The sequence below is a fragment of the Pimephales promelas genome, chromosome 4 (assembly GCF_988280905.1).
Source record: "Pimephales promelas chromosome 4, fPimPro1.hap1.1, whole genome shotgun sequence".
NCBI classification, from domain to species: Eukaryota; Metazoa; Chordata; class Actinopteri; order Cypriniformes; family Leuciscidae; genus Pimephales; species Pimephales promelas.
Genome location: NC_142772.1, coordinates 6,727,637 through 6,754,976, shown reverse-complemented (window position 1 = coordinate 6,754,976; position 27,340 = coordinate 6,727,637). Strand labels below are relative to the sequence as shown.

At 35.8% G+C, this 27,340-nt stretch overlaps 1 protein-coding gene and 1 long non-coding RNA gene across 3 annotated transcripts in view; both read left to right on the top strand.

Annotated features, from left to right (window-relative positions):
- The window catches only part of LOC120471814 (uncharacterized), a 39,838-nt gene extending 31,768 nt beyond the window's left edge, over positions 1–8,070 (top strand). The window contains exons 3-4 of the long non-coding RNA XR_016168163.1: positions 4,778–4,860; positions 7,756–8,070. This is a non-coding gene — a long non-coding RNA (uncharacterized LOC120471814). The remainder of the gene's footprint in view (positions 1–4,777; positions 4,861–7,755) is intronic.
- A 1,066-nt stretch (positions 8,071–9,136) lies between these two features.
- lig3 (ligase III, DNA, ATP-dependent) lies at positions 9,137–27,142 on the top strand. Of its 2 annotated transcripts, XM_039662047.2 has the most exons (21): positions 9,137–9,291; positions 10,292–10,883; positions 10,987–11,115; positions 12,415–12,627; positions 12,710–12,861; positions 12,949–13,115; positions 14,498–14,575; positions 14,653–14,821; positions 15,451–15,606; positions 15,692–15,823; positions 17,366–17,445; positions 17,592–17,679; positions 17,851–17,928; positions 19,721–19,844; positions 19,932–20,074; positions 20,177–20,251; positions 20,534–20,680; positions 22,280–22,430; positions 22,549–22,646; positions 23,066–23,143; positions 26,284–27,142. In XM_039662047.2, exons 2-21 carry the CDS (start codon positions 10,340–10,342, stop codon positions 26,515–26,517), a joined length of 3,036 nt encoding a protein of 1,011 aa, XP_039517981.2. In that variant the 5' UTR covers positions 9,137–9,291; positions 10,292–10,339; the 3' UTR covers positions 26,518–27,142. The 2 variants fall into 2 exon arrangements, with proteins under 2 accessions (XP_039517981.2, XP_088986015.1); XM_089129889.1 differs by lacking the exon at positions 23,066–23,143.
- The last annotated feature ends 198 nt before the right edge of the window (positions 27,143–27,340 follow it).

The following is a 27,340-nucleotide window of genomic DNA, read 5'->3' as shown; positions in this document are numbered from 1 at the left end:
GATGTATGGAAATTCATCACATGTAGCTCTTTCACAATAAAATTAATATTAACATATAGAAGCGGCACAGTGTCATTCACTCAAACATTAAACACCATCATGGTAACACACATGAAATTTTAAAAAGGCAATAAACATTAATTTAACAAGATTAAATGTCACATAAAACCCTTATGTACCTAACTGATTAGAAAAAGACTAAGCAAACTATGAAGAAACAAGTTATTTCAACAAAAATACATCAACTGTGGAGTGTCACGCAGGGAATTGTGGTAATGTCAATTTATGTTTTTTCACTGTAAATTATGCGATGAGTTGTTCATTTTCACTTTAAAAACTGTAAATTTAACAGTATTTTACAGTAAAATTACATGAAATTTACCATAAGATCTATCACAGTTATTTACCGTATATAGTAAGGAAAGGTTCTGTTAACCAATTAACAGTTTTTCACTGTAGCATTTTTACAGTCTTTTACTATTAAAATCACGATTATTTTTTACAGTGTGTGGGCGGATAAATGTATGTGTTTTTCGAATCTTTTGATCTAATGGACGACATAAGCTTGAGCAATCAACATACGAACACGACTGGAGATGATGGAAAACATATGGAGAGCATCAGCTTTCGTTTCTGCTCTGACAACCGCAAGATCACACCGAATGTGTGTGTGTGTGTGTGTGTGTTAAAAATCAGGAATGGCGAGAGGACATTGCGCTTGGTATGTTTTTCATCTTCAACTCAAACTCGGGTCTCTTTCTAGTCAACAAAATGTATATCCCGCCTGTCTGGCGCGCTATAATCTTTACACATTAGGCCAGTAGGCGGAGAGTAGACGGTCTTTTGTGGCTGTTCGAACACATTCGACCACATGAGTGTTTAACACTATGAAAACAATCCGGCCAAATGCGTTTTCGACTACCTCTGGAAGTGGTCAAAATGTTTAAACCTGTATTTAGTGTCGTCCACTTGTGATCTGATCGACCAAAACGCATCTTAATACCAGGTGTAAACAGGGCCTCAGAGCTCCAAGAGCTCATCTATAGATTGAAGAACTTCATTCTTCTTGTTTGGAGTGTGATGATATTCATTAACCCCCCGTGTCCCTGGGAACAAAAGTGAAGAGTGGTTGTTAGATAGAAGGGCTGTCGCTGATGAGGACTCTCTCATTTGAGAGGGTGGGGTCTATGCTTTCAAAGCTAGCTTGCTTTTGCTAGCCTTTCTAAAAATTGCCTACCCTATTTTAACATAAATGTAAACTATAATTCATTTTTTTCATATAATTGCAATTAGTTAGTGAACTGGAAAAAATGGGGTAGAAACCATTTTCACACAGAACTTGCTTGTAAATTTGGCAAACAATTACACTGCATGTTACACAATGATTTAACCCTCTGGTTATCTTCGGGGTCTTTTTAACCCGCCAATGACTTTTGGTCAAATGTCAAAAAAAAATAAAATCTGTTTGACCAAATGGTATGAAACTTTCTATGGCTCTTAACACTTTTTTTGGAATGATATCTGTTTTTATGTTAGCGTGAAAAAAATGAACAATGCACACAGGAATACGTTTGTAAGGCTATTAAACTGTAGAGGGTAACTGTTTTTGTTTTTTTTCTTTTCTTCTCAGTATGTAATTTAACTTGTAATTTGTCAAATAAAATGCAGAACCACCACAAATATAAATTAGTGACAATGACACGACGAAAATGTACACACACACACACACACACACACAGGAATACATTAGTGAGGCTATAAAACTATAGAGGCTAACTTTTTTTCTCAAAATGAAATAATTGTTCATTTCTGTTAATTTTTGTTCTTTTACAGTTCGTAACTGAAACTTTGAAACATTTCTCTTTGTAACATCTTGTTGAGGTTTGATTCTAATCATAATGTAACATTATTGAAAAACTTTGTCAGTACAAAAAATGCTATATGTATGTATCTATATATATATATATATATATATATATATATATTGTTATAATTGTGATTTTAGAATATTTAGATATGAATCCAACTGGAAAAACTTTGTTAGTCAAATAGCAAATAGTTTATAGTGGAGGTCTTTAGCCATCCATATATATATATATATATATATATTAAACTGCATTTTCCAAAAAATTGACAAAAATCTTACATTAAACCATGTAAAATTATCCATCTTATCTCCATGAATGAAAATTAGAAATCTGGGTCCTTTATAAAGTGCATTTTTCAAACAATGCCGCTTTTTTTGTAAAAAGCCTATTTAAATATACATTTATTAATTAATTTATAGAAATTTAAAAGATATCAAAAATACTCCAAAAACTGTTTATTAACGGTTTTACTCAACATTTGTGCAGAGTAAAATTTAATTTGTTAAAAAAATATATATTATACTGTTACAAAATTGAATGTTATTGTCTGGGGTCCCTGAAGCCCCCAAAGATAATGTGTAGACACAAATTAAGATATTACAGGGGTTAAACAAATTTTGATATAAATTCTTATAAAAAATATTTTTGTTTTATTTACAAGGTCGAAAAATTATTTTCTACTCTGTGTCAAAAACATTTCATTCAGTTTGCGCTCAAGTATATTCTTCAAAAGTATTTTTTTCCATAAGTACTCTGTTTAAAAGTAAGTGGATAGGTTTATAGATCTTGTTTTATTTTGTACAGGAAGCCCTTCTTTAGCAGATAGTGCTGACATGCTTGCCATCTGTTTGACCATGCTCCCATATGAGACGTAAAACCATCTTTTGTAAGTCGCTCTGGATAAGAGCATCTGCTAAATGCCTTAAATGTAATACTGTGTGTGGATCTGTTTTTTCTGAATCCTTTTGAAAGTGGAGCCAACATGAGCATATTTTGAAGGGAAAAAAGTGCATAATCAAATATTAATATTAAAAATGGGCCCCTCTTGTATTAGTTTTTTTTTAGTTTTGAATAATTTTGACTAAAGATTGTGCACCTCGTCAAACTATCACTGACTGATGAAAACATTAAAGGTACTGTATGTAATTTTTCATGACGTTCACTGCAGTGCCGTCGCATAGACTGTATATAAAAGGAGAGCGGCTCGGGAGCACGCGTGCACGTCACATCTGATGATTTCGCAGAAAATCCGACCCAGAGACTTCACATAGAAATAGGAATACTGGCCATCAGAGGTAATAGCAAAACCCGACAAGTGGATCATTGTAATGCGTGATTACAACCGCTTTACACACATGCAATAAAAAATGATTCATTTTAGAAGAAAAGTTACATATATGACCTTTAAAACAGATGAAAACATGCAATCACATTACATTGAAATGCAGTTGCTTGCATGCTGCTTTAAAAAAAAAAATCCATCACTGCCTTTCTGAACAGAGATGTTTATTGTGCTTCAGCCAGTGTCTCTCAGCACTACAACCTGCTAAAGGTCATGCTGGAGTCATGCCTGGAGACAGCTTAATTGGAAATCAAACACAGACCGTGAGAAAGGGAGAAAGAAAAGAAGGCAACGGATGTTAAAGGACATGAGTCAAGAAAAAAGCAGTGAGTGAAATCTCTCAAGACCGATATTGATTTACGCTGAATAGAAAAAATGAGCCTGGCGACGGGTGTGGTGGCGAGAGAAAGCAATAAATAAAAGATTAAATGTCCTGACATTGGGTTGGACAGAAATCAATGGAAATAATAATGTTACAATGCACATTTCCATTAGACTGAAGGCGGTCCGCATGTCTAATGTATCATTCAAAGCGAGCAGGTCTGCTTACTCCCTTATTTGTTTTATGAATATAATTTATAGCACACTTCAGAGCAGATCATATCACAAGGAAGGTTTTGGGATTTCGTTCTGACATACTGTCTCCTTTTAAAGCCTTGCAATGTAAATAAATAATCATGCATCCTGTTTCAACTCTCAGGGCTGGATTATGGGCCGGAACAATGGGCCTCGGACTGTCAGGGGCCCCTAATCTTTTGTGTTGGGATGTGAATGTGCACTTGTAGTTTTAAATTAAAAAAAAAATCATATTAATGGAATAAAAGGTCACTTAAGTGTGCAAAGTACACTTTGAAGTAATACTAAATAAAAAGCTTTATTTGAAAGTACATTTTAAATCATGTTCTGGTCATCTTTTGTCGTGCTTTGAAGAACACACCTATTTTTATGTGTTTAGAGCATACTTAGAGAACTTGATTATAAGGTTTTAATTGTATGATATTACATTTAAAGTTAATAGCCTACTTTTTATGTACACTGTAAAAAATATTTTCAAGATTTGTTATCACAACATATTTTCTTTTGTCAAATCAACTTTATAATAATTTATTTAGTTGAGATAACGTATTATTTTGAGTTTCTGATGGTTAAATTAATCTACTTCATTGTATTAACTCACTTTTTCCAGTTCAATCAACTTAAAATTTTAAGGCAACCCAGGTTACTTACTTTTTTAAGTTAAACCAACAATATTATTTTACAGGGTAGTAATCACAACATTTTTTCTTTTGTCAAATCAACTTAAATAATTTATTTAGCTCAGATAACATATAATTTTGAGTTTCTGATGATTAAATTAATCTCCTTTATTGTATTAACTCACTTTTTCCAGTTCAATGAACTTAAAAGTTAAGACAACCAGGTTACATACTTTTTTAAGTTAAACCATCAATATTTTTTTACAGTTTATGTATAGACAAAGTACAGTTTGAACAGAGGGACTGTTGAAAAATTGTTGAGTGCATCACACTTGACTTGACCCATGATTTTTGCTCCTTGTGTCTTATAGTGTCCTCCTTAACTGAAGGAAATTGAAGGAAAGGATGTACAGTTGGCTAATCCGAAGATATCGAACAAAGTGTATTTTGACGGGTATGAATTTAATTTCACGCTATTTTACAGCATTGGCAGAACATTCTGGGTTTTAATGTGAAAAAGTGCTTTCTTCACTTTTTTGCTTTTCTGAATATATTGAAATTGAAAGATTTACAGATTGACCATTTAAATTGTATCTATTCTCAGAGAAGGGGGGGGGGGGGGTTGTGCAGTTTATGGAAGTACACAATGTTGTTTTGAACAATTTTGTATATTTTAAGAATTGTATATCCTACAATTTTTGTGAAGACTTTTAAAGAAATTTAAAAAAAAGATTACATCTAATTAGTCACAAGTCAAATTATGTCATACGATAAGTTGTGGTTACCTCATTTTTTTAAGGCAACGGGTTTCCACAATTTAGAAATTAAATTACTTATGGTGCGTTCACACCGGACGCGAATGGCGCGTCAGGCGCGAATGATTTCAATGTTAAGTCAATCCAAAGACGCGAATGAGGCGTTTAGCTAACATTATTTAATACACTTTTGAACTCTGATACATTTTCAATTAATTGCAATTAACATGCAATTAAGTGTCCAAAAACATTACATATAGTTTGCACTTCAGTTTAAGCAGTCTGTTTTCACATTCGGGACTGAATTAGGGGCCTCGGAAGGTCAGGGGCCCCAGGCGGACATCCATCAGAACACCTGAGCCTAGACTGCAAGGCTAAAACAGGCACACGCAAGATAAAAACATATTTCAGGAGCCTCTCAAGACCATGATCTGGTCTTGAATGTTAATCTTTGAATGAGCAATGCAAAAAATGTGTGTGCTCCCTCAATTTTGGTCTATATTGCTACAAGGCCGGTTTCTTTCTTTAATCATTCCGCTTCGTTGTCATTTAATTTGTTTTTAATTGTGAACAAGCCATCACTGACTGATGGATCATTCAATTAGTTTCCCTTCAGTCTGTCTTTTGGGATGTTTTACTCCCTAATTGAGTTGTATAAAACTACTTTAGACATCTCACCTCATCCCAGCACGCAAGTGGACCAAAACCCCAGCAATATTTCCCTTTTGAATCTTTTTTTCCTCATTTTTTATTTCCTTCTCATCTTTTTTGTATAAAGAATTCACACTCATACATAGAGAGGATTCGCTGAGTGTTGCTTTTTTGACGAAGCAAGAAAATGATACAGACATCAGATATCTCAGCTTGGCTATATAATTCCTTAGTGAATTAACCTTGGTTTTTCTTCATTTGTTTTCACATGGAAAATTCCCTCGAGGGAACAATTATGATTAAAGTGGAGTTGTCTGAAGAAAATAAGAAGAGGGTGTTTAGCCAGTGATACTGATGTTATTCGACATACTGCGTTAGCTTGCTAGTGTAACCATTGATGAAATAAACTAATGTGATATTGTCTATGGTTAACTCATATGTACGTATGCGATACCCTGCATGAAATTACCTCTCTGTTGATTTAATGGTGTGCCCTATGCCTTGATCTCTGTAATGGTATGTTAATAGAGCACATCTTTAACCCTGCTCTAGGCAAGATCAGACACATTAAGATGTGGTGTGGTGAATCAACGGTGCAATTATATTTATATTTAGTTAACACATGGTGTGGTTGGTGTAGAAGCCTTGAAATGTCTTCCAGCATACTCTGACTGATGTGATTATGTTGAGATCGGCATTATGGGTAATATTTCACAATCTGCTGGATCTTATAAGAATTGAAATTTACTTTGCTGAGGGGAAAACATTAATGCTTTTCACAGATTTAGTTGGAATCTAAACGTATTGATTGCAGATTGCATCGAATGTTTCCCAACTCGTTATTTTGGTGTAATAAGTTGCTGTCTCATTCAGATTTTGCATAATAATAGAGGTAAATATGTATCTTAAGTGCAATCTAAATGGATTGTGGTGGAATTACCGCCATCTTTTGGTATGATGAAGATGTGAGGAGAAGAACTTGCTGTGTCTGCTGAATAAATTCCTCCAATCCACAAAAGGAAACAAAAGCTTCTGTGATTGTGCTTTTGGGACAAACATTGCAATATTGTTATTTAATGGCATTAATTCTCAGTTGCTAATACCAAAGTAGAGGAGTGGCAAAAAGTGATGTTTGGAGGGGAAATTTGTTTTTAATGACCCTACAAGTTTATATAGTTTTTAAAACATTTTAAAAATGAAGGAGGAACAAAACACTAATCTTGGTTAAGGTAATTTTACGTTCCCAGAACATTCTGAGAACATCCCCGCTGGTGTCAAGGACGTTGCCTTGTAACGTTGCCATCCCACGACGTTCCCAGACAGTCACGATATGGAGTTCTTTAAAGGGTTTGGGGAAGTTATTTGGAGGACCTTCAGGAAAAATTCAGGACGTTCTGGGAAAGTTTAGAGGACAATATTTAATTCAGAAATCCAATGTTTCCAAAACATTCTGAGAACGTCCCCCTGGTGTCAGGAACGTCACTTGGTAATTGGTTCCCAGAACGTTCCTAGAACTTTCCCTTAAGGTTAAGGGAACGTTCCCAGAACATTCTCCTTGTGTTATAAAAATGGAACCTAAAAATAACCTACATGGAACGTTCCTATAACGTTTTTGTTTGGTTCCTAAAAAAAATAACCTCATGGGACCATTTGGGAACGTTAGGGGAACTTTCTGTGTTTGCTGGGTACCTGCTCCATTAAAAGAGGGAGAGTGTTTTCACATTTGGCTCCTAAACTCTGGAATAGCCTTTATGATAAAGTTTGGGGCTCAGATTCACTCTCCCAGTTTAGATTAAAGATGCATCTTTTGAGCCAAGCATTCTCATAATGCATCTCATAACCTTGTGCTCCAGTTATATCAGATGAAATGCACATGATTATATATTATAACAACAGCTATGCTAATTATGCTCCATTTGCCCATTCCGGGGTTATAACACCAGCTCCAGTTTGGACCAAGCCTCTGAAGATTTCAGATGACCCAACACCTGTGAAGAGATGATGCCAACAACTCTTAATCAACATATTCAAAACTGCCAACTTTTCAATATGGTCACAACATAGCCTAGTAAAATGCTCATTGTTTTGTACTTAAATAAATAAAGGATTTTAGCAGCATTGGCCTATTTGTATTGTCTTAGAACTACATTTCTGTCACATGAATATTGCTTTGACACAATCACCTCTGAAAACAGATTACTCTTGATTATCATGTATACATTCATTCAACAATATGTAGGTATTGTAAAAAGTGCTAATGTGAATTTAAATTAATTTTAATTGAACAAGAAAAACTGGGCGGTAGTGAGGAATTGATTAGATGGTTGTTGTTTACTATTGCTGATGTCATGTGAATGACAGGTTGATCCCTCCCTTGTGCCAGAAAACACGTCATTGGAGAAGAGAAGGGATGTTGCTGCAAGAAGGAGGGATGATATTTTGATGCACAGATGAATCATTTATAATTAAATGCTGCAATAATCGATATAAAATAAGAGTTGTCAATTTTGATTGGTGACACTAATTAACCGAAAGAATGAAGGGTGGACTGTTAGACACTTCATCCTTATAGATGAGGGGGAGGGCTAGTCTCGGATGATGGATGACTAAATAATAACATCATAGAATTTAGATGATATACGGTAGTACAGAGGGCATAGTTTAGGCTAGTTCTAGTTTTGATTGTGTATTGTTTAACTTGTTTTGCCCATTTTTATAGCAAACAGTGAGTTTCACATTAATGATAGGAAGACTTTGGCCACCAATTCGCGGGTTTATTTAGTAGGGACCTATTCTGCCGCTTTAATCTTCCATATTGAATTATGGAAGCCTATACAGTCTTAAAAATGCTTTTTTGGGTCAAATACAGACAACCCCAGCCATTGGGTTACATTTTTAAATTACACTTTTAACCTAATGTTTGAGTTTGTCCATATATGACCCAAAATTGGGTTAAAACAACCCAGCATTAGGCTATCTTCTTTGATAAGGACTATCAACTACCACCACAATCTGCCTTGAGTTTTATTTGTTTGACGAAACAGACAACACTGTTGTCCTTATTTAGCAACTTGTTTTTTTTTTTACTTACGTTTATTATTATTATTATTAATAATAACAGTGTTGTTTGAGGTTTTAATTTATTTTGTAGAACAAAACGCGAACTTCTCGTTAACGCAAGGAGTTTAAACATTTTGAAATAAATTTATAGTATAAATTTAATCTTGTATTTATGTCTAGAAACCAGGTCGATAAATGTATGCAAAAATAAATAGCTTTAAAATAAAATATCAACGGTATTTTCGATGCACATGCGCACTGCACAGGAAACACTTGCAAACAAAGAGGAAGCGCTCGTGTGATTTAAAGGGGACCGCACACAATCCAGAAATCATGTTCTTGTGCTAACTCATTACCTTGTTTTTAAAATGAAACCCGTTACATAAGGAGCTGGGGATCGACTTGCTCAAAATACTGAGGTAAAACAAAATTGAGACGAGTTGCTGTAAAATCTCTCACATTTCGTGGTTTATTTGGCTACTCACTGTTGAACATTTCAGCTAAGATTAGCATGCGAGCTAATTCCACGTTGATCAACAAAGCGACACGTAAACAGAGCCACCAAAAACATACTTCTGAATGATTATTCTATCAGTATAAAATGGCAATTTTGGCACATGCTTTTTGAAAATTATTTTTTTTTAGTATTTTTATTTATTTATTATATAGTTGTTTATACATTACCTCTGCAGCGCATTGTGTTAGATTGTTGGTGTTTTATGTTATAATGGATTAATTTCATTTAACGTTACGTAAAGGTAAACCCACTAGTAGTAGATAATATAAAACTGCATGATCTCTGAGTAAAAGGAAGCAGTATATTGACATTATTGGGAACTCTTAAAGACAAAGTATTGATTTGAATAACGTGACCTTATTTAGCATTTTGTCACCTTATATATGATGTTATTTGTTATAAATGATTATTATTCGCCATCTACATTTTTTCCCAACGTAACCCATTGCAATAAAAAAAGGAATCTAATGTTATTTTGGTGTAATAAGATATTATGGTTTTGTGTTGTTCTGCTTGCAATAATGCATGTTTTAATTTTGACGTGCATTTTTATTTACAAGGTGACTTAAACAGAACAAATTTGTGAGTCACCATTTTAATCAATGTCTAATGACAAGTTTTGGAGTTTTAAGAATTTTATTTAGATAAAGTTTGTTAATATTTACTCTGCGGTACATTTTTGTATAGGCTATTATTTTTTAATTGACTTAATTTGGTTTCAATTTATATGTTTTATTTTGCATTTTGTCACCTTTATAAATTAATTTTAAGCATTTGTTGTTTGATCCACACAACCACCGTATGTATATATATATATATATATATATATATATATATATATAAATCCCTGAATACGGTTTAATCATGATCATTTGCTTTTCTTTTTCTTCTTCTTCCTCCAGAAAATTACCTCGGATGTGTAAGATGTAAGCTCTCTATTTTTGAACTTAATGCCCAGTTTTTGCTTTGGTGGGATAGTGAGAACACTGAGCAGATCATCTTTGCCAAAACTTTTTAGGAAAACATTATTCAGAACAAATCTAAATTGTCAATATCTCCAGTGCTCGAGAGCTCTCACGTTTCTGTGGGGATTTGCATCCAGCCCCAGTGGCGTCTTTTTCTGTGTGCCACAATTTCGACAGTTCACTCTCAGCACCGGCTCATATTTCCGCGTTTCTTGGCCTGAGTGGCGACGTGACCAACCAGACATGGCAGAGCAGAGATACTGCGTGGAATACGCCAAACGTGGCACGGCTGGGTGCAAGAAATGCAAAGAAAAGATCATGAAGGGGCTGGTACGGATTGGTAAGATTGTGCCAAACCCGTTCAGTGAGTCTGCTGGGGAAATGAAAGAGTGGTACCATGTGAAGTGCATCTTTGAGAAGCTGGAGAGAGCGCGCGCCACCACGAAGAAAATCGAGGACATCACAGAGCTGGAGGGATGGGAGGAACTTCAGGATGAGGATAAAGAACTAATCAATAAACATGTTTCAGGTATTCAAACACTGTTCCCCTTTTTTTGCTCTTCTTGTTTAGTTTGCATCAGATGCCATTACAGACCTGACATATGCTGAACAGTCTCTCTTCTCTTTAATAGAACTGGCAGCCAAAACCAATGCAAGCCCAAAGAAGAAAGTGCAAGCTAAGTTAAACAACAGCGGGCAGCTGTCAGCACCGCTAGCTGATCCAACAGTCAACGCTCCTCGCAAGTTTTCTGGCTTCACAGGTACAACACCAAGAGGGCATGGGTTTTTTCTTCTGTGTATCCTAAGATATATTACAGTTAAAATATATGGAGTCAGTTTTTTTTTTTTTTTTTAAATAAGTCTCTTATGTCTAACAAGGCTGCTTTTATTTCATGTTTAATGTAATTGTATTTTATGAAATACAGTAAAAACAGCAATATTGTAAAATCATACTATTGGGTTTTCTATTTTATTATATTTGAATAATTGAATTTTTATTAGCAGCATTACTCCATTCTTCAGTGTCACATGATCTTTCTGAAGTCATTCGAATTACCGGTATGTAGGGATGTAACGATACCCTCATGTCACAATTTGATACATATCACTGAACTCAAGATATGATATTATTGCGATACTCTAAGACATATGATAAAAGGTTAACAAAAAATGTACTGTTCATTAAAATGCTAAATTTGATATTACATTGTGGGTTTAAATTAATAGGTTTGGACTTAGTGCTTGTAATCCAAGAATAAAAATATTCATGATTCTGAAGCTGAAAATACAGAATTATTTAGACGAATATGTTTCATCTCTGTCACTGACTAGATAAATTTAAAATACTGTTGGCCACTTTTTACTGGTAAAATCAGATTTTTGGCACTATCAGTACACACTAATATTCCCCCATTGCTTTATGTAAGCAATAAGGTACGAGAGGCTGTGCTGTATCGTGAATAAGTAACGGCTGGAGGGCGTTGTTAGGCATGACGCGAAGCGGAGTTTTTTTTTTTTAACTGAAAACAAGCAACTATAAAAGGACTCGTGAACTACCAGTTCGTTTGCACTGTCTTGCCGATTCTTCATCTGGGCAGACTTCAAACTCTGACAGACGTTACAACGCACAGACAGGGGTTGGATAAATATGTTTTGCTTTTAAAACTGTGTTTTAATGCGAGTATAGGCCTACACAAATATAAGTAAACACTTTGCAGACTGTTGTCCTGAACAAAATGACGGATGTTTTTCATGACTCCACTGTTCGATCGCACCCGCATGTCTCTAACAAAAGAAAATTTTTATACTTTTTAAGGCCTTATTTTTAGGAAAATTGATTTAAGACTTTTTAATACTTTTTAATGACCCGCGGCCACCCTGTTATTAATTTCAATACATTTAAAGTAGGTTATACCTCCTCTGTAGGGATAGAAAATTAAAACAGGGCATGTCCTGGGAAAACAGGACAGTTGGTTGGTCACCCTAGATAAAGCGATCTATCATTTCATGCTGTCATGCTCTGCCATTTTAAGACAAGGCTTAACACTCTCTGTCCACAGCTACCAAGGCCGGATCCTCTTCCTCCAGTCCTGGACCGTCTCCAGCCAAACCCACTCAGGGCAGTGCTTTATCAGCTCAACTTTGTGACCCCAACCATAAAGACAACTTACTGCGGGAGTTCCGCAAACTCTGTGCCTTAGTCGCAGAGAAGTCAGGCTACAACGCCAAAACCGAGATCATCAGAGACTTCTTAACAAAAGGCTCTGGTGGAGGTGAGCATGAATAATCTGGGCCATCTTTAACAGAGATCACTTTGAGACTGCTTGTGTTAATCTCCCTCCCACATCTTCACAGACAAATTCAGAGGAGATTTGTACCTGACGCTGAAGCTTCTCCTCCCAGGAGTGGTTAAAAATGTGTACAACCTCAATGACAAACAAATTGTCAAGCTTTTCAGCCGCATATTGAATTGCAGTCAGGATGAGATGGTGCAAGACTTGGAACAGGTTTGTCGTATGTTTCTTTTACAAAAGTAGTCCAAGAAGAGAAATATTTGAGCCTTTCCTTCATTGAGCTTAATCGTTTTCATACAGGGAGATGTTTCAGAGACAGTGCGGATGTTTTTCGAGGGCAGCAAGTCTTTCCCTCCCGCGGCCAAGAGTCTTTTGACCATCCAAGAGGTGGATGCCTCACTGTGCCGTCTGGCCCAACTCACAAAGGAGGATGATCAGCAGACAGAGCTGCAGGAAATTGCTAAAAAGTTAGAAATAATTTAATCTTTGATTATATAAAATGCTTATTTAAATTTCTGGTGCTGTGAAACAATAATTTCAGTTTTTTAAGAATTCTTTATTTCATTAGAATGGTACAAAACTTGATAAAGGTTTTGGCACTTGATGTGTACACAGACACACAAATCATAGGCATAAAGCATGATTCCAAAAGGTTTCATTACCCTGAAAAAAATGTATTGGCAAAAATGAGCGCATTGGAAATTATTGGGAGACTTATTTCATCTAGTGCAAATGTTTGGTACTGCGCGCAAACAAATTCTTACTAAACAAGTTTTTTGAGATATCAACTTCAAATTTGGAACACAGCTTGTTTAGATTTATGGCTTTGATTTTTCTCACTGTTTTAGAGTGAAATGTGTTTCGGAAAATACATATTTCATATAAAAACTGAAAATTGTATTTTTGTGCATTTTTCATAACAATAACTGAACTTTTTTTTAAGGACAAGTTCGATATTTTACACTTAAAGGGATACTCCACTCTTTTTGGAAATTTTACAACTCCCCCAGAGTTAAACAGTTGAGTTTCACCGTTCTCAAATACATTTAGCCGATTTTCTGATATTTAGATGAATATCAGTAACCACGCAGTTTCTGGTCTCATTGACTTCCATAGTAGGAAAAAAATATATACTATGGAAGGCAATGAGACCAGAAACTGTCTGGTTACTGATATTCTTCTAAATATCAAAAAATCGGCTGAATGGATTCGGAAACGGTAAAACTCAACTGTTTTTAACTCTGGGGGAGTTGTAAAATGAGCCTATTTCCAAAAAAAGTGGAGTATCCCTTTAAAGCCCTTTTTAAAGATCTATTTCTGATGAAATAGAACAGTTAAGATTGAAATTTGGACACATGCTGCTGGCCTGATAATTTTCGGTTTCTGTGGTTGCATAGGTGCACTGGAACAATCCTTCCTAAAATGCATTAAACTTTAGTTTACATAGACCGAGTGGTCTGGGATGTTCACTGATATGCTCACACAAAATCGCTGCAAAAGATACTTTTTAACAGGTTTTCTCGTAGTTCTTGTCCAAGTCAAGTCAATGGAGTTGGACAAAAACTATGATAAAATCTGTTGGAAAGCATCTTTTGCAGCGATTTTATTGTGTGTGAGCATATCGGTGAACACAGAACAAAATCCACCGAAATATCAATGAACAGTGAAAAGTGCACAAAAATACCATTTTCAGTTTTTATATGAAAGATGTATTTTCCAAAACACATTTTACTCTAAAACAGTGAGAAATCGACACGCGAATAGTACCAGAGCGTTTAAAAAAAAAAAAACAATATGTTTTACATTTGTTTGAATTTGCAGGATGCTAACTTTGTTACTTGATTCCCAGATGTACCGGAAATGATCTGAAGTGTTACATCCGTTTGGTCAAACATGATCTGAAAATTAATTCTGGGGCTAAGCACGTGTAAGTGTTGCTGGCAAATTGTACCTAACGGCATTGCGTTTGTTCTGTCTCACTCAGTGTAACTTTTCTCTCATCAGTTTGGATGCTGTGGACCCTAACGCATATGATGCCTTCAAAGCCTCCCGTAACCTTGGCGACGTAATCGACAGGGTGCTACGGAACCAGCAGGACGCTTCTAATGGAACAGGGCCCCGAAAGATCCTTAGTGTGGAGGCGTCTCTGATGACCCCCGTACAGCCAATGCTGGTCTGTGCTTTTAAACCGATAGTTCACCTAAACAGAACATGTCTAGGGCTGGCCCCTAATAGTTGACTAAATGTTAGTCTAAATGTATTAGTCGGTTAGCCACAAAAAAAAAAGACTTGAAAGAAGTCATATAACCATTTCAATAACTCTGAAGCTGTTAAATTAAGCTAAAATAACTGCATAGTGTCCCTTTAATTGCAGTATGGTGGGCAAGAAATCCAAACGTTCATCCGACGTTTGACAAATCTTTTGTCAGTGGCAGCCCTAAATATTTCTGTCATGATTTACTCCTTATGTTGTTCAAATCATGTATGACCCAACATTTTTTTTTGGGACAAAACTAAATTGAGACATTTCTCAGAATATCTTCTTAGTTCCACAGAAGAAAGTCATACAAGTTTGGAACAGCACGAGAATTTTTAACCATCACTTAAATTCCATGGTCTTCATCTACAGATTACATTCAAAATTAACTATCGATATTAAGTTTTCATAATGTCTAAAACTAAACAATTTGGACTAGTTTGTAGGTTATTGGTTATCAATGATTATGGAAATGGTAATAAAAGATTATGCCTATAATCATATTTACTAAGGTTTGTATCTACTGCTTTTTTGTATTCTTGTAGGCAGAGGCATGCAAGTCCATTGAGTATGCCATGAAGAAGTGTCCTAATGGGATGTACTCAGAGATCAAGTATGATGGTGAGCGTGTGCAGGTCCATAAGAATGGCGATCACTTTAGTTACTTCAGTCGAAGTCTCAAACCAGTACTTCCACACAAGGTCAGGACCCCCAGCAACTGTTAGCCATATTATAATATAGAGATGTGTTATAAAATCAAAGATTTATGTGATTTTTCTCCTGCAGGTTGCTCATTTTAAAGAGTTCATACCGCAGGCATTTCCTGGTGGCCATAGCATGATCCTTGATGCTGAAGTTCTTCTTATTGATACCCAGTCTAGCAAACCACTGCCATTTGGGACTCTTGGAGTACACAAGGTAAACCAGAGAGCAATGCTGTTTTAGTGTTCCTTAATGCCCCGGTGCACGATTTGGGGTAAAATTCATTTACCAAATTGGAATTGCAAGTTTGCCTCTTTTCCTTAACTATGACCATGTCTATATTCTCCTCTTTAGTTTACTTTTTTTTTCTTTAAGCGCACATAAAAAAAAAAAACACAATTTCCAAAGAGATATACATGTTGTACCCAAGTTTATTAGATCCATTTTTTACAGTGTGATTTGTATTTTTGCATTCAAAAGTTTGGTTTAGCTTTTATGCTCACGAAGGCTGCATTTATTTGATCAAAAATATTGGAAAATTATTACTTTTTGAAATATTTTTATTTTTTTTCCCCAACAATATCTTTATTTCCAAACATAATAACATTACATAAACTCAAATACATAAAACTCTTGCCCCACAACCCACAGAACTTTGTCCATCAGACTATCCGAAACATGACCTCATAACCACAATAACAAATAAAATGAACAACTAAAAACAAAGGAAACAAAAATATACAATAAAATAATAAACAAATGCTACATATAAATAATTTAATGGAGAGAATAAGTACAAAACCTACCATGCACAGTTCTCACTAATATGCGCTACACACGAATTGGTCTCCACCACACAAGATAGGTCTTTATTAGCAAGAAAGTTACTAAAGGGGCCCCAAATGCTATCACAAATTGGTAACTTTCCTCTGATTGCAAACTTGATCTTTTCTAAGGGCAGGGTTGCTATTAATTCTGAAAAAAATATTTCCATTTTAATATATTAAATGGAATTTATTCCTGTGATGGTAAAGCTACATTTTCAGCATCATTATTCGAATCGTCAGTGTCACATGATTCTTCAGAAATCATTCTAAAAAGCTGATTTGCTGTTCAACAAATATTTATTATTGTCAATGATAAACCGTTGTGCTGCTTAATATTTTTTGTGGAACTGATAAAAAAAACAAAAAAACTTTATATTAGGGCAATCAGTTAAACGCGTTATTAACGGGGTTAACGCAAACCCATTTTAACGGCATCAAATTTTTATTGTGCGATTAACAGCCTTTTTAACCTAGCAAACTTTGTAGTTTTCTTTCACATCCTTTTGCAACAGGACGCGTGTGCTGCACTATGAAACCCATTCATTTCAATAAAAAACATTTGCATAAAGCAAGCCGATCCACTTTTCCATGGTTAGCATTAAAATGAGAAAAAATAATGGGTATAGATAAAAATGTGTGATTAATTTAACTATGACTATAGAGTTAACTATGACATTAATGCGAATAATCGCGATTAAATATTTTAATCGTTTGACAGCACTAATATATATATATATATATACTGTATATAGTTAGTTAGTTTAGTGTTCAAAAGAACAGAATTTGTATGAGTAACATTCTAAATGTCTTTGTGGTCACTTGAGAAATTGAATGCATCCTTGCCGAATAAAATGATTAATTCCTTAAACAACTTTTAAACGTTTATGAAATCATCCGAACTAAGAGCATTGTTTTGTTTGTGTGTTTCCAGAAAGCAGCTTTCCAGGATGCTCAAGTGGGTCTGTTCGTGTTCGACTGCATTTATTTTAATGGTGTCAGTCTCATGGACAAGTGAGTTAACCTAAAGGAATACATTGTTTTATAATTTATCTGAAAGTTATTTCAGGTTTTATAAGACAATATAACATTTATATTAAGGGGTGATTAATATTTTCAATCTAAGACGTGAAAGATGTTGATGTGGTGATGTTTTCCAGACCTCTCTGTGAAAGAAGAAAGTTTCTCCATGACAATATGGTGGAAGTTCCCAACAGGATTCTGTTCTCAGAAATGAAGCATGTCACGGTCAGTTCTTCAGTGTTATTGTACATGTTTTCCTTTCTCTACCCATCTTGCATGTCCTCAATATTCTAGAATGTTTACAAATATGTAGGTAGGTCAAGTTAATTAACGGTTGATGTTATAATAAGGGTGGATGTTTATTTTATTATGGCTAATGACATTGTGTTCCAACAGAGAGCTGCTGACCTGGCTGAAATGATCACACGTGTCATCAGAGAGGGACTGGAGGGGTTGGTTCTGAAGGATCTCAAGGTACTGCAGCCTGGCTATGTTTCGAATCTAATACTAGCGTACTGCAAACTGCACAGTATGCTACCTCTTAAAGCACTTGCTATAACCTTCATAGTGTTTGCTTGAAGGCCTTTACACACTGAGACAAATTTGTTCCATTCTCACTAATACTTTAAACATGAAACTAAACCACCAATAGGTGGCGCCTGCCAAGTGACTATCTTAAAGGGATAGTTCACTTTGAAATTAATTTTTGATATGTTTTAGCTTACCTCAAGGGCATCCAAGATGTAGGTGTCTTTGTTTCCACAGTATTTTCAATTTTGACATTTTTCAGTCGAACCGTTGTTGTCTATCAGTCATACACTGGAGGCTAAAGGGGTCATCAAAAAGCATGCACAGAGAAGTCAAAATTAAACATGATTTAGTGACTCGTAAATGTAAGTACACATTGATGGCCTAAGACACGAAACGAGCGGTTTGTGTGAGAAAACGAACAGTATTGATATCGTTTTTACCTCTTGTAATCATAGCCATGACAAAATGATCTGACGGCACGGGCGCTTCGGTCTGCGCATGCGCCGGAAGTGATCGCTTGTGTGTCTACGTCACTCTTTGTTTATACAGAGATTTCGGAAGTTTTGCCTTTCACTAAACATATTTAGATATACGGGAAACCGCGATAGAAGACGATTTCGGTATATCTAAATATGTTTATTAAAAGGTAAAACTTCCGAAATCTCCATGTAAATATTGAGTGACGTCACACGCAAGCGATCACTTCCGGCGGAACATTGAACTGATTCAGTTCGGTTCAGTTGGACATTGCACAAGTGATTCAGATCACGATATAAATACTGCTCGTTTTCTCACAAAAACCGCTCGTTTCGTGTCTTAGACCATTAGAGTCATTAAATCATTTAATGACTTTAATTTGGACTTCTCTGTGCATGCTTTTTGGTGGACCCCCTTAGCCTCCAGTGTATGACTGACAGACAGCAACGGTTTGACTGAAAAATGTCAAAATTGAAAATACTGTGGAAACAAAGACACCTACATCTTGGATGCCCTTGAGGTAAGCTAAAACATATCAAAAATTAATTTCAAAGTGAACTATCCCTTTAATGAGTGAGTCATTGAGCCATTTGTTCAAATGTCTGATTCATTGTAATAGAGAATGTAATAAAATCAGAATCTTTCTTGTGTTTTGGTGATTCACTTGTTTTTTTTTTTTTTATTGTTTTTTTGTCACTGAAGTTCCAGCGTTAATGTTGAGTGCTTAGTATATATTATGATGAACCCGTGATCGTAATAATCCGAAACCCAAGGATTCTGACAGCTTATTGCTCTCAGGCCTGTGTGCACTGGGTCCTAACGCCAAAACAATATTGTCAAAAAGCACCATCTTTCTGATGAGACGTTAAACTGACGTCCTGAGTCTCTGATCATTCAAAATCCCAGGATGTCCTTTGAAAAAAAGGTGGGGTTTAACCCCGGCATCCTGGACAAATTGTGTCTATTGGCCTCTGTCCATCATCATTGCCTCCTAATGATCCCCATATACTTTATACTGATTGGCTTCATCACTCTGTCTACTCTCCACCAATAAGCTGGTGTGTGGTGGGCATTCTGGCGCTATATCATCCAGGTGGATGCTGCACATTGGTGGTGGTTGAGGAGATTCCCCCTTCTATATGTATAGCGCTTTGAATACCCAGAAAAGCACTATATAAATGTCACAAATTATTATTAATAATACATTTGTGTTTGCTAGATCAATTCATGGTACATCTGGCCTTTATTGCTGTTTCAGGGGCTTTACGAACCAGGAAAGCGTCACTGGTTGAAGGTGAAGAAAGACTATCTGAATGAAGGAGCAATGGCGGACACCGCTGACCTTGTGGTGCTTGGAGCTTTCTATGGCAAAGGCTCAAATGGTCGGTATCAGCAGTCGAATCACAATGGTTTTAAACCATAATTGAACTTTTTAATTTTAAAATATTATGTTTCTCTCTGCCACACAGGTGGAATTATGTCCAGTTTCCTCATGGGCTGCTATGACCCAGAATCCAGAAAGTGGTGCACTGTGACCAAGTGTTCAGGAGGCTATGACGACGCCACGTTAGCCAGACTGCAGAAGGAGTTGGACGTTATCAAAATAGGCAAGGTAAATCTCATGACTTACTCGGTAGATTTTATTCTGCCTACATTGCCATATCAGTTTTATGAAAGTTGCATGACGTACGTTTCTTGTTCATCTCGCCGTTAGGATCCAAGCAAGATCCCAGGATGGTTGAAGATTGTCAAAAACTATTACCCTGATTTCATTATCCGTGATCCAGAGGTAAGACTGAGCCAATCCTCTTCAAAACTAAAGAGATGGTTAATGTTAATGTGCTTGTAATGTGAAATGAGCTTAATGAGACTGTTAAAAGCCTGGTTACAGTGAGTATATGATTGGGGAATACAGCAATGAAGGAACTTTATTATCTTGTTATCTCTTTAACTCAGATGAATGTGTTAAATGGACCATAAAACACTGAAATATTTAAGATGTTTGTACTGAAATGAAACTGTGGAAGTTTGTGACTGAGGAAGAATATATCCTGTTTGTTCATGCTTTTAGAAAGCTCCAGTGTGGGAAATAACAGGAGCAGAGTTTTCCAAGTCAGAAATGCACACCGCGGATGGCATATCCATCCGCTTCCCACGATGCACTCGAATGCGTGACGACAAGGACTGGAAGACTGCCACTAACCTTCAGCAGCTTAAGGTACTCTTGATTGTAAAATGAAATTTGCATATCTGTAAGCATTTTGCATAGAGATGCAATTAAGAACTGCAGAATGTGCCATCAAGCGTCTCAAAAGATATGAGGTGTAAATAATTTCAGAGCAAGCTTTTCCTGGCATGCACGAAATGATGAAAATATGTTCTCTTAAAATCAGCTTGAAATGAAAATTAGCCTCATTAATTTTGTAAATGCACGATCTGAAAGTGAATGTCTCATCCTTGTAAGTTTCTTGCTTTTGGACCTCAGAATGTTTAATGAATATCATAATTTGATTTTCCGGTGAACGACAAATTTTTCTCAAGTGGCGCATGTCGGACATGTTAATAACAACTTAAAATAAATGTTAAAAATAAGGTATGTTTTTATGCAAAGTATTCATTTACAAAATTAGAATGCTGAGTTGGCTATTTATTAAAGAATCCTGTAACAAAGGAACAGCATTTATTTGAAATGGAAATATTATGTAAATCATTATGTTTTGTAAATCAATTGTTTTTTATTAAATTCACCATGATATCACAATTGACAATTTTTTTTTAATGGAATTTTGCATTATTTATTATATTAACTTTATAATTAAAATATCTTCCCCTCCTATATCCAACATCTTTTCTCTGATGACGTGTTCACTGGCGTAAGGGCAGGACAACCCATCACTCAGATCACAGCAATATCAAACTAGAGCCAGACCGATATATCGGCAGGCCGATATTATCAGCCGATATTAGGCATTTTCCAAACTATCGGTATCGGCAGTTGTAATGGCCGATAAATGAATATTTCAAAAATAAAATGAAACAGGAGAAACACGTTTGAACCATGTCATGAGTGTTGGAGTTGTGTAGTTTGTCCACCAGGGGGCACTCTACACAGTCAATGTTGCTGATTATTATGTCCAGTTTTGCTGCTGTTAAATTAGCCGAGAGTGAAGCGGAATTAGTTAGTAATAATTACGTTACGTTGTTACAGTGTAGTTGGCCTACTGTCTTTTTAACTTTTGATAACGTGACTGACGTATTTCTTTAATAGCGCGTGACAGTTATATCAATGAAACGTATCATCTCTCCTTGGCTTGTTACATTGAAAATGTATGTTTTACAATTTGCAGTATGACGTAATCCATTGCTAAATTATGGCTCATCATAGACTAGCTAACCACAAAGCTAGCTAATGCCACTATCATCAGTCTGTTCTGTTGTGACAATAAAAGAAACAAGTTTCTTTTTAAAATGCATTATTATATTATTTTAGTTAAATAACTACAAATAACTAATGTTAGGGAAATCTGTTAATTTTTTGTTGCGCGTTTCTGAAATAAAAAAAAAAAATAAATAAAAAATATTGCCGATATATCGGATTTTAAAACCAACAAATATTTGTATCAGTATCGGCCTTCAAAATCCTTTATCGGTTGGGCTCTATATCAAACCACAACCATCCAATCAATTCCTGATTTATATAATCAACTCCCTACATGTTTTCTTGTTCAAGAGGCCATTTCACTCGGGTATATGGAATATACACAATATAGAAGAAAAGACTTCCATTTCATGCCAACTTTTTTTCGTGTGTGTGCAGGAGCTGTATCGAATCTCGAAGGAGAACTGCGATTTTGAGGTGACAGCTGGTCCGTCCAAAACTAGCAAAAATGACAAGAGCTCCTCAGGAGGCGAGAGTGGAGGAAGCTCTCCCTCGATCTCTCATGGAGCTTCCACAGCTAACAAGCCCAGTAAGCGTCTGCCATCAGCAGATCCGGTTTGGTCTATAAGCTGTCAAGTGTGTCATCTGCATCATATAAGTACCATTTAAAAAAGCTCTTATGTTCTGTAATTGTTTCCACTGTTCAGAAAACGGTCATACCCCCAAAGCAAAGGCAGTGAAAACAGAATCCTCCTCTCCCACAGTTAAGAGGAAACTACCCACAGAGAAACAAGATGCCAAGAAGGTTTGTGATACATACACACACTACTGTTGAAAAGTGTGTGGTTGGTTAAAAAAAAAGTCTCAAATGCTCAAGTCTGCATTTATTTGAACAAAAATACAGTAAAAACTTTAATATTGTGAAATTATAGTTTAAAATAACTGTTTTTATTTCTGTTTTTGGCAAAGCTGAATTTTCAACATCATTACTCCAGGTTTCAGTCACATGATCCTTCTGAAATCATTTTAATATGCTGATTTGATGGTCAAGAAACATTTTTTTTATTATTAATGTTGAGAACATTTGTGCTGCATAGTATCTAAGCTTAAAGCAACAGCATTTATTTGAAATGGAAATATTTTGTAACATTTTAAAAGTCTTTACTGACATCAGTTTAACGCAAACGGGCTCTCGTCAAACCCTGTGATATTGATTTCTTTCAGATAAAAAAAGAACCTGCTCACAGCAATGGACAAAGCAAATTAAAGTCCATTCAAACAACCGACCCAAAGAATGAAAAGGTTGGTTTTACCTCTTCCTCTTGTGCTTGCTTTGGAACTTTATACTTAAAGGACAAGTTCGGTATTTTACATTAAAGCCCTGTTTTAAGATCGTTTCTGATTTAAATAGAATAGTGAAGATTGTTTTTTTTTAGACAAATGCTCCAGTCACGAGAATATTCGGATTCTGTGGGAGCACCGCCCCACCTCTACAATGGTACAAAGACATGAAACTCACCGAGTGGTCTGGGGTGTTCACTAATATGCTCACACAAAAATCGCTGCAAAAGATGCTTTCCAACCGGGTTTATCATAGTTTTTGTACAACTCCATTGACTTGTATTGTATGTTCTGTGATGTGCGGTATTACTCCGCCGCCGGAAACGCAAATGGGTTGTTTGTATTCTTTCTGTAGTCTTATGCAGTCGCGGTATCGTAGGCTACACTATACAAGCGGTTTGCTTGCAATTGGCAAAGGTGGGCTGGAGTGTCTTATTCAAGCTCTCAATGGAAGAATGTACGGTTGTGAGGCGTTCGGAAAAATAGGTCTACAGTTTTACAACGAATGGTAAAACACCTGTTTGAAAGCATCTTTTGCAGTGATTTTTGTGTGAGCATATCCGTGAACACCCCAGACCAGAAGGTCTTTCTAAACTAAAGTTTTATGCAGTTTTATGAAGGATTGTTTCTGTGCACCTATGCTACCATTGTATAGGTGTGGGGGTGCAACCACAGAAACTGAAAATTCTCGGGACAGCAGCTTTTGTCTAAAAAACAATCTTAACCATTCAACTTCATCTGAAACGATCAAAAACAAGGCTTTAATTGTAAAATACCGAACTTGTCCTTTAAGGTTTGTTCACACTTGGCTAGTTTGGTTCAATTAAAGGGGTGATGAACTGAGAAATCAAATTTTCCTTGAGCTTTTGACATCTAAGAGGTCATCATATTATAAGAATATCCTGTGAGTTTCAGAACTGAAACCATCTTTGTTAGTCCAATAAAAGCTTTTATTGACACCAGCCTCAGCAAACGACTCGTTTTTAAAAGTGGGGAACTATGACGACAAAGAGGATAAAACGGTTGGCAATTTACAACATTGGACGTTTTCAAAAACAATTTTCCTGATGTATTATAATATGCAAAACTGTTATCCACTCAAAGCACTCAAAGAGGGCGTTTACTTCCAAGTGCGTTTCTGAGCTGGTCTCAAAGCTAGGGTAGAAAATTGCTTATTAGTTATTCATTTTGATGTTTTTGAGTGCAAAAACCAAGCGAACGTCATAATTTTTCACCTCAGACAACAATATAATACAATTTAAAAAGCCAGTTTATGACCCCTTTAAAACAAACTCTGGTGAGATTGCTCTGTTAGTGCAGTTCATTTGATAAAGTATGAATGCTGTTTTGATCGACTTTAATGGAGTTACTTTGAAAAATGTCCATGCAATGAGTGTTCTGCATAAGAAAGATGTGTCTATAGGTTTGGAATGATTTGAGGGTGAATAAATTAAAAATTTTCAGTAAACTGACTCTTTGAAGCTGAATTTTGCTGTTAATTTTCCTCCCATCTCAGCTTAACCCTTATGCTGCATTAGGGACATTTTTGGTCTTTTGCAGTTTAATTTCTTTGACCATTTTGGCTGTTTTAATGCAAATGGTATGAAATTTGGCAAAATTGTGACTTTTTGGATACATGTAAAAAATGTGATCCCATTTTGCAAAATATGTATAACACGCACTGTGTAGATCAAATAGTAACACTCAGCACCATAAAGACCAAAAATGGCCCATTGAAACCCATTAAAACGTTGTTTAAATCTGAGGCTCTCAGTAATACATGAAACATGATTTTGCACAAACATCCTTTCATTTTGAAGCAAAAGCATTATATTTGCATTATATAGTGTATTCCACCAGATGACGTCACTACATATTTATTCCCTATGGGTGGAAATGCACCTTATTTTAGGCAATAGGCAATGTTTAATAGGTGGCCATTTTTGGTCTCTAACGCGCTAAGTGGGATTTTTTGCAAAGTGGGACTGTGATAATCCAAATCTAAAGTTTTCTCTTTGCATTTAGTTTATTGAAAATAATTGAATTTTTGTGTTTTTTCCTCTTATACAAATCGATGGTTTCGCAAACAAAACTGGTAATTAAAGGGTTAAAATCCTGAAATTGAATACATTTTTGGTAGTTATGATGAGGACTGATGCTGGTTAAAATATTTAACTTGGTAAAAGTGGAAAATAATAATAATATATAATATTTTAGGCAATGTTTAATATGTGGCCATTTTTGGTCCTTAATGCACTCAACGGTGTTAAAAATCTAATGAAGCACAAGGGTTAAAGGAGTAGTTCATTTAAAAAAAAAAACATTTGCTGATAATTTACTCACCCCCATGTCTTCCAAGATGTCCATGTCATTCATTCTTCAGTCAAAAAGAAATTAAGGATTTCTCCATATAATGGACTTTACTGGGCACCAAGTGGTTCAAGGTCCAAAAGACAGTTTCAGTGCAAACTGTTCAAAGGGCTTTAAACGATTCCAGACGATGAATAAGGGTCTTATCAACCGTTTTATAAGCTCAAATGGTCGCCTTGCTCTGTTCTGTGATGCGCGTTCATGACTCTCCTGTTCGAACTCGTTCATCAAAATGAACGAATCTTTTTTCGTGTCATTTGGTTCATTCAAAGAATGAAATGAACGAATTGACTCGGGAAAAGATTCGTTCATTTTAATAAACGGAGAGTCACACAGAACAGAGCAAGGCGAGCATTTGAGCTTATAAAACTGAACGTTTTTTTTTTTTTTAAATGACCGATCGTTTCGCTTCATCATCTGGGATCGTTTAAAGCCCTTTGAACAGTTTGCACTGGAACTGTCTTTTGGACCTTGAACCATTTGGTTACCAGTAAAGTGCATTATATGGAGGAATGTTTTCATCAAAAACCTTAATTTCTTTTCGACTGAAGAAAGAAAGACGTGGACATCTTGGATGACATGGGGGTGAGTAAATTATCAGCAAGTTTTTGTTTTGTTTTTAAAGTGAACTACTCCTTTAACTATACATAGCCATTTGTACATTGATTCCCTCAATATGTGTAAGCAATGTACACACTTAACACATTTTCACCCTTGCCATCTTCCTGCAGACACTACTGGACATTTTCACAGGCGTGAAGCTCTACCTCCCAGAGTCAGTACCAGACTTTGAGAAGCTTCAGCGTTACTTCCTAGCATACGATGGAGATCTGGTGCCTCAGTATGACTCCGGTTCAGCCACACATACCCTGGAAGAGCCAGAGGATGACAGTTCAGCCCAGAGGGTCACCTCCAACTGGATCTGGGAATGCATCCGCAAGAGGAGGGTGGTTCCTCCCTGCTGAACGAGATAAAGAGACTGCTCAAAGGACACTAGCCCAAACCTCAGGTTTGCTGTTCTCTAACAAGCAATGTCATTGGAATAAATGCCCGTTTCACCAGACCTGCAGCAATAATGCTGTCAATCATGGCAGACCAAGTTGAATGAACATTTTCTAAACCATGTCTCCAAATTATTATTTTTTGGTTAGCTTTACCACATTGTGGTATTACACGTGTTGTACTAAAAACTTTAACGTTTCCGAGCTTTTCAAGTTTATGTTGGTTTTGACATTGAGATATTTCTCACTCACTATGAATTCTCATATTTATGATTTTTAAACTTTATTTTGGTGTCATTGACTAATGCTGACACATTTCTTCAGCATATTCTTCAAAGATTTTGATGACTTCATCATTATTCAGTGTCATTTCTGTTTTGACAAGGATGTTTGTTTGAAGAATGCTCTTGGGCACAGGACGAGTGATTAATAATACAATAGTAACAGCCAGGAGGCATGATTGTGGAATGGATAATTGTGTAGAGTAAATTGGGCAAGAGCCCTCTAGCTTAGTAATGGTAGTTACTTGTAATTTGAAATGCTCCAATCATTCTTTCCAATTAAAACAAGTTTTTTATGCACAAAGAAACTGATTTGTGCTTGAATCGAGGCGGTCTAGCACACAACAGGGAACCGCAGTTGTGAGTAATTGTGTCTGTAAAGCACATTAATTTTCAGAATTGTTTTTTTCTCGTCTAATCAGTAAGGTGCATTCAGTAATTTATGGACCTCTACTGACACACAGAGGCGAGAGAGCATAATGCAAACAAAAAATGTAATTGAAAGT

Bases quoted from the DNA above. Each gene is read 5' to 3' on its own strand.
- lig3 (XM_039662047.2), top strand. From the start codon at position 10,340: ATGCCCAGTTTTTGCTTTGGTGGGATAGTGAGAACACTGAGCAGATCA. The intron at 17,446-17,591 runs GTGAGTTAACCT...GATGTTTTCCAG, and splicing joins GGTGTCAGTCTCATGGACAA to ACCTCTCTGTGAAAGAAGAA. The intron at 19,845-19,931 runs GTCGGTATCAGC...TCTGCCACACAG, and splicing joins CTATGGCAAAGGCTCAAATG to GTGGAATTATGTCCAGTTTC.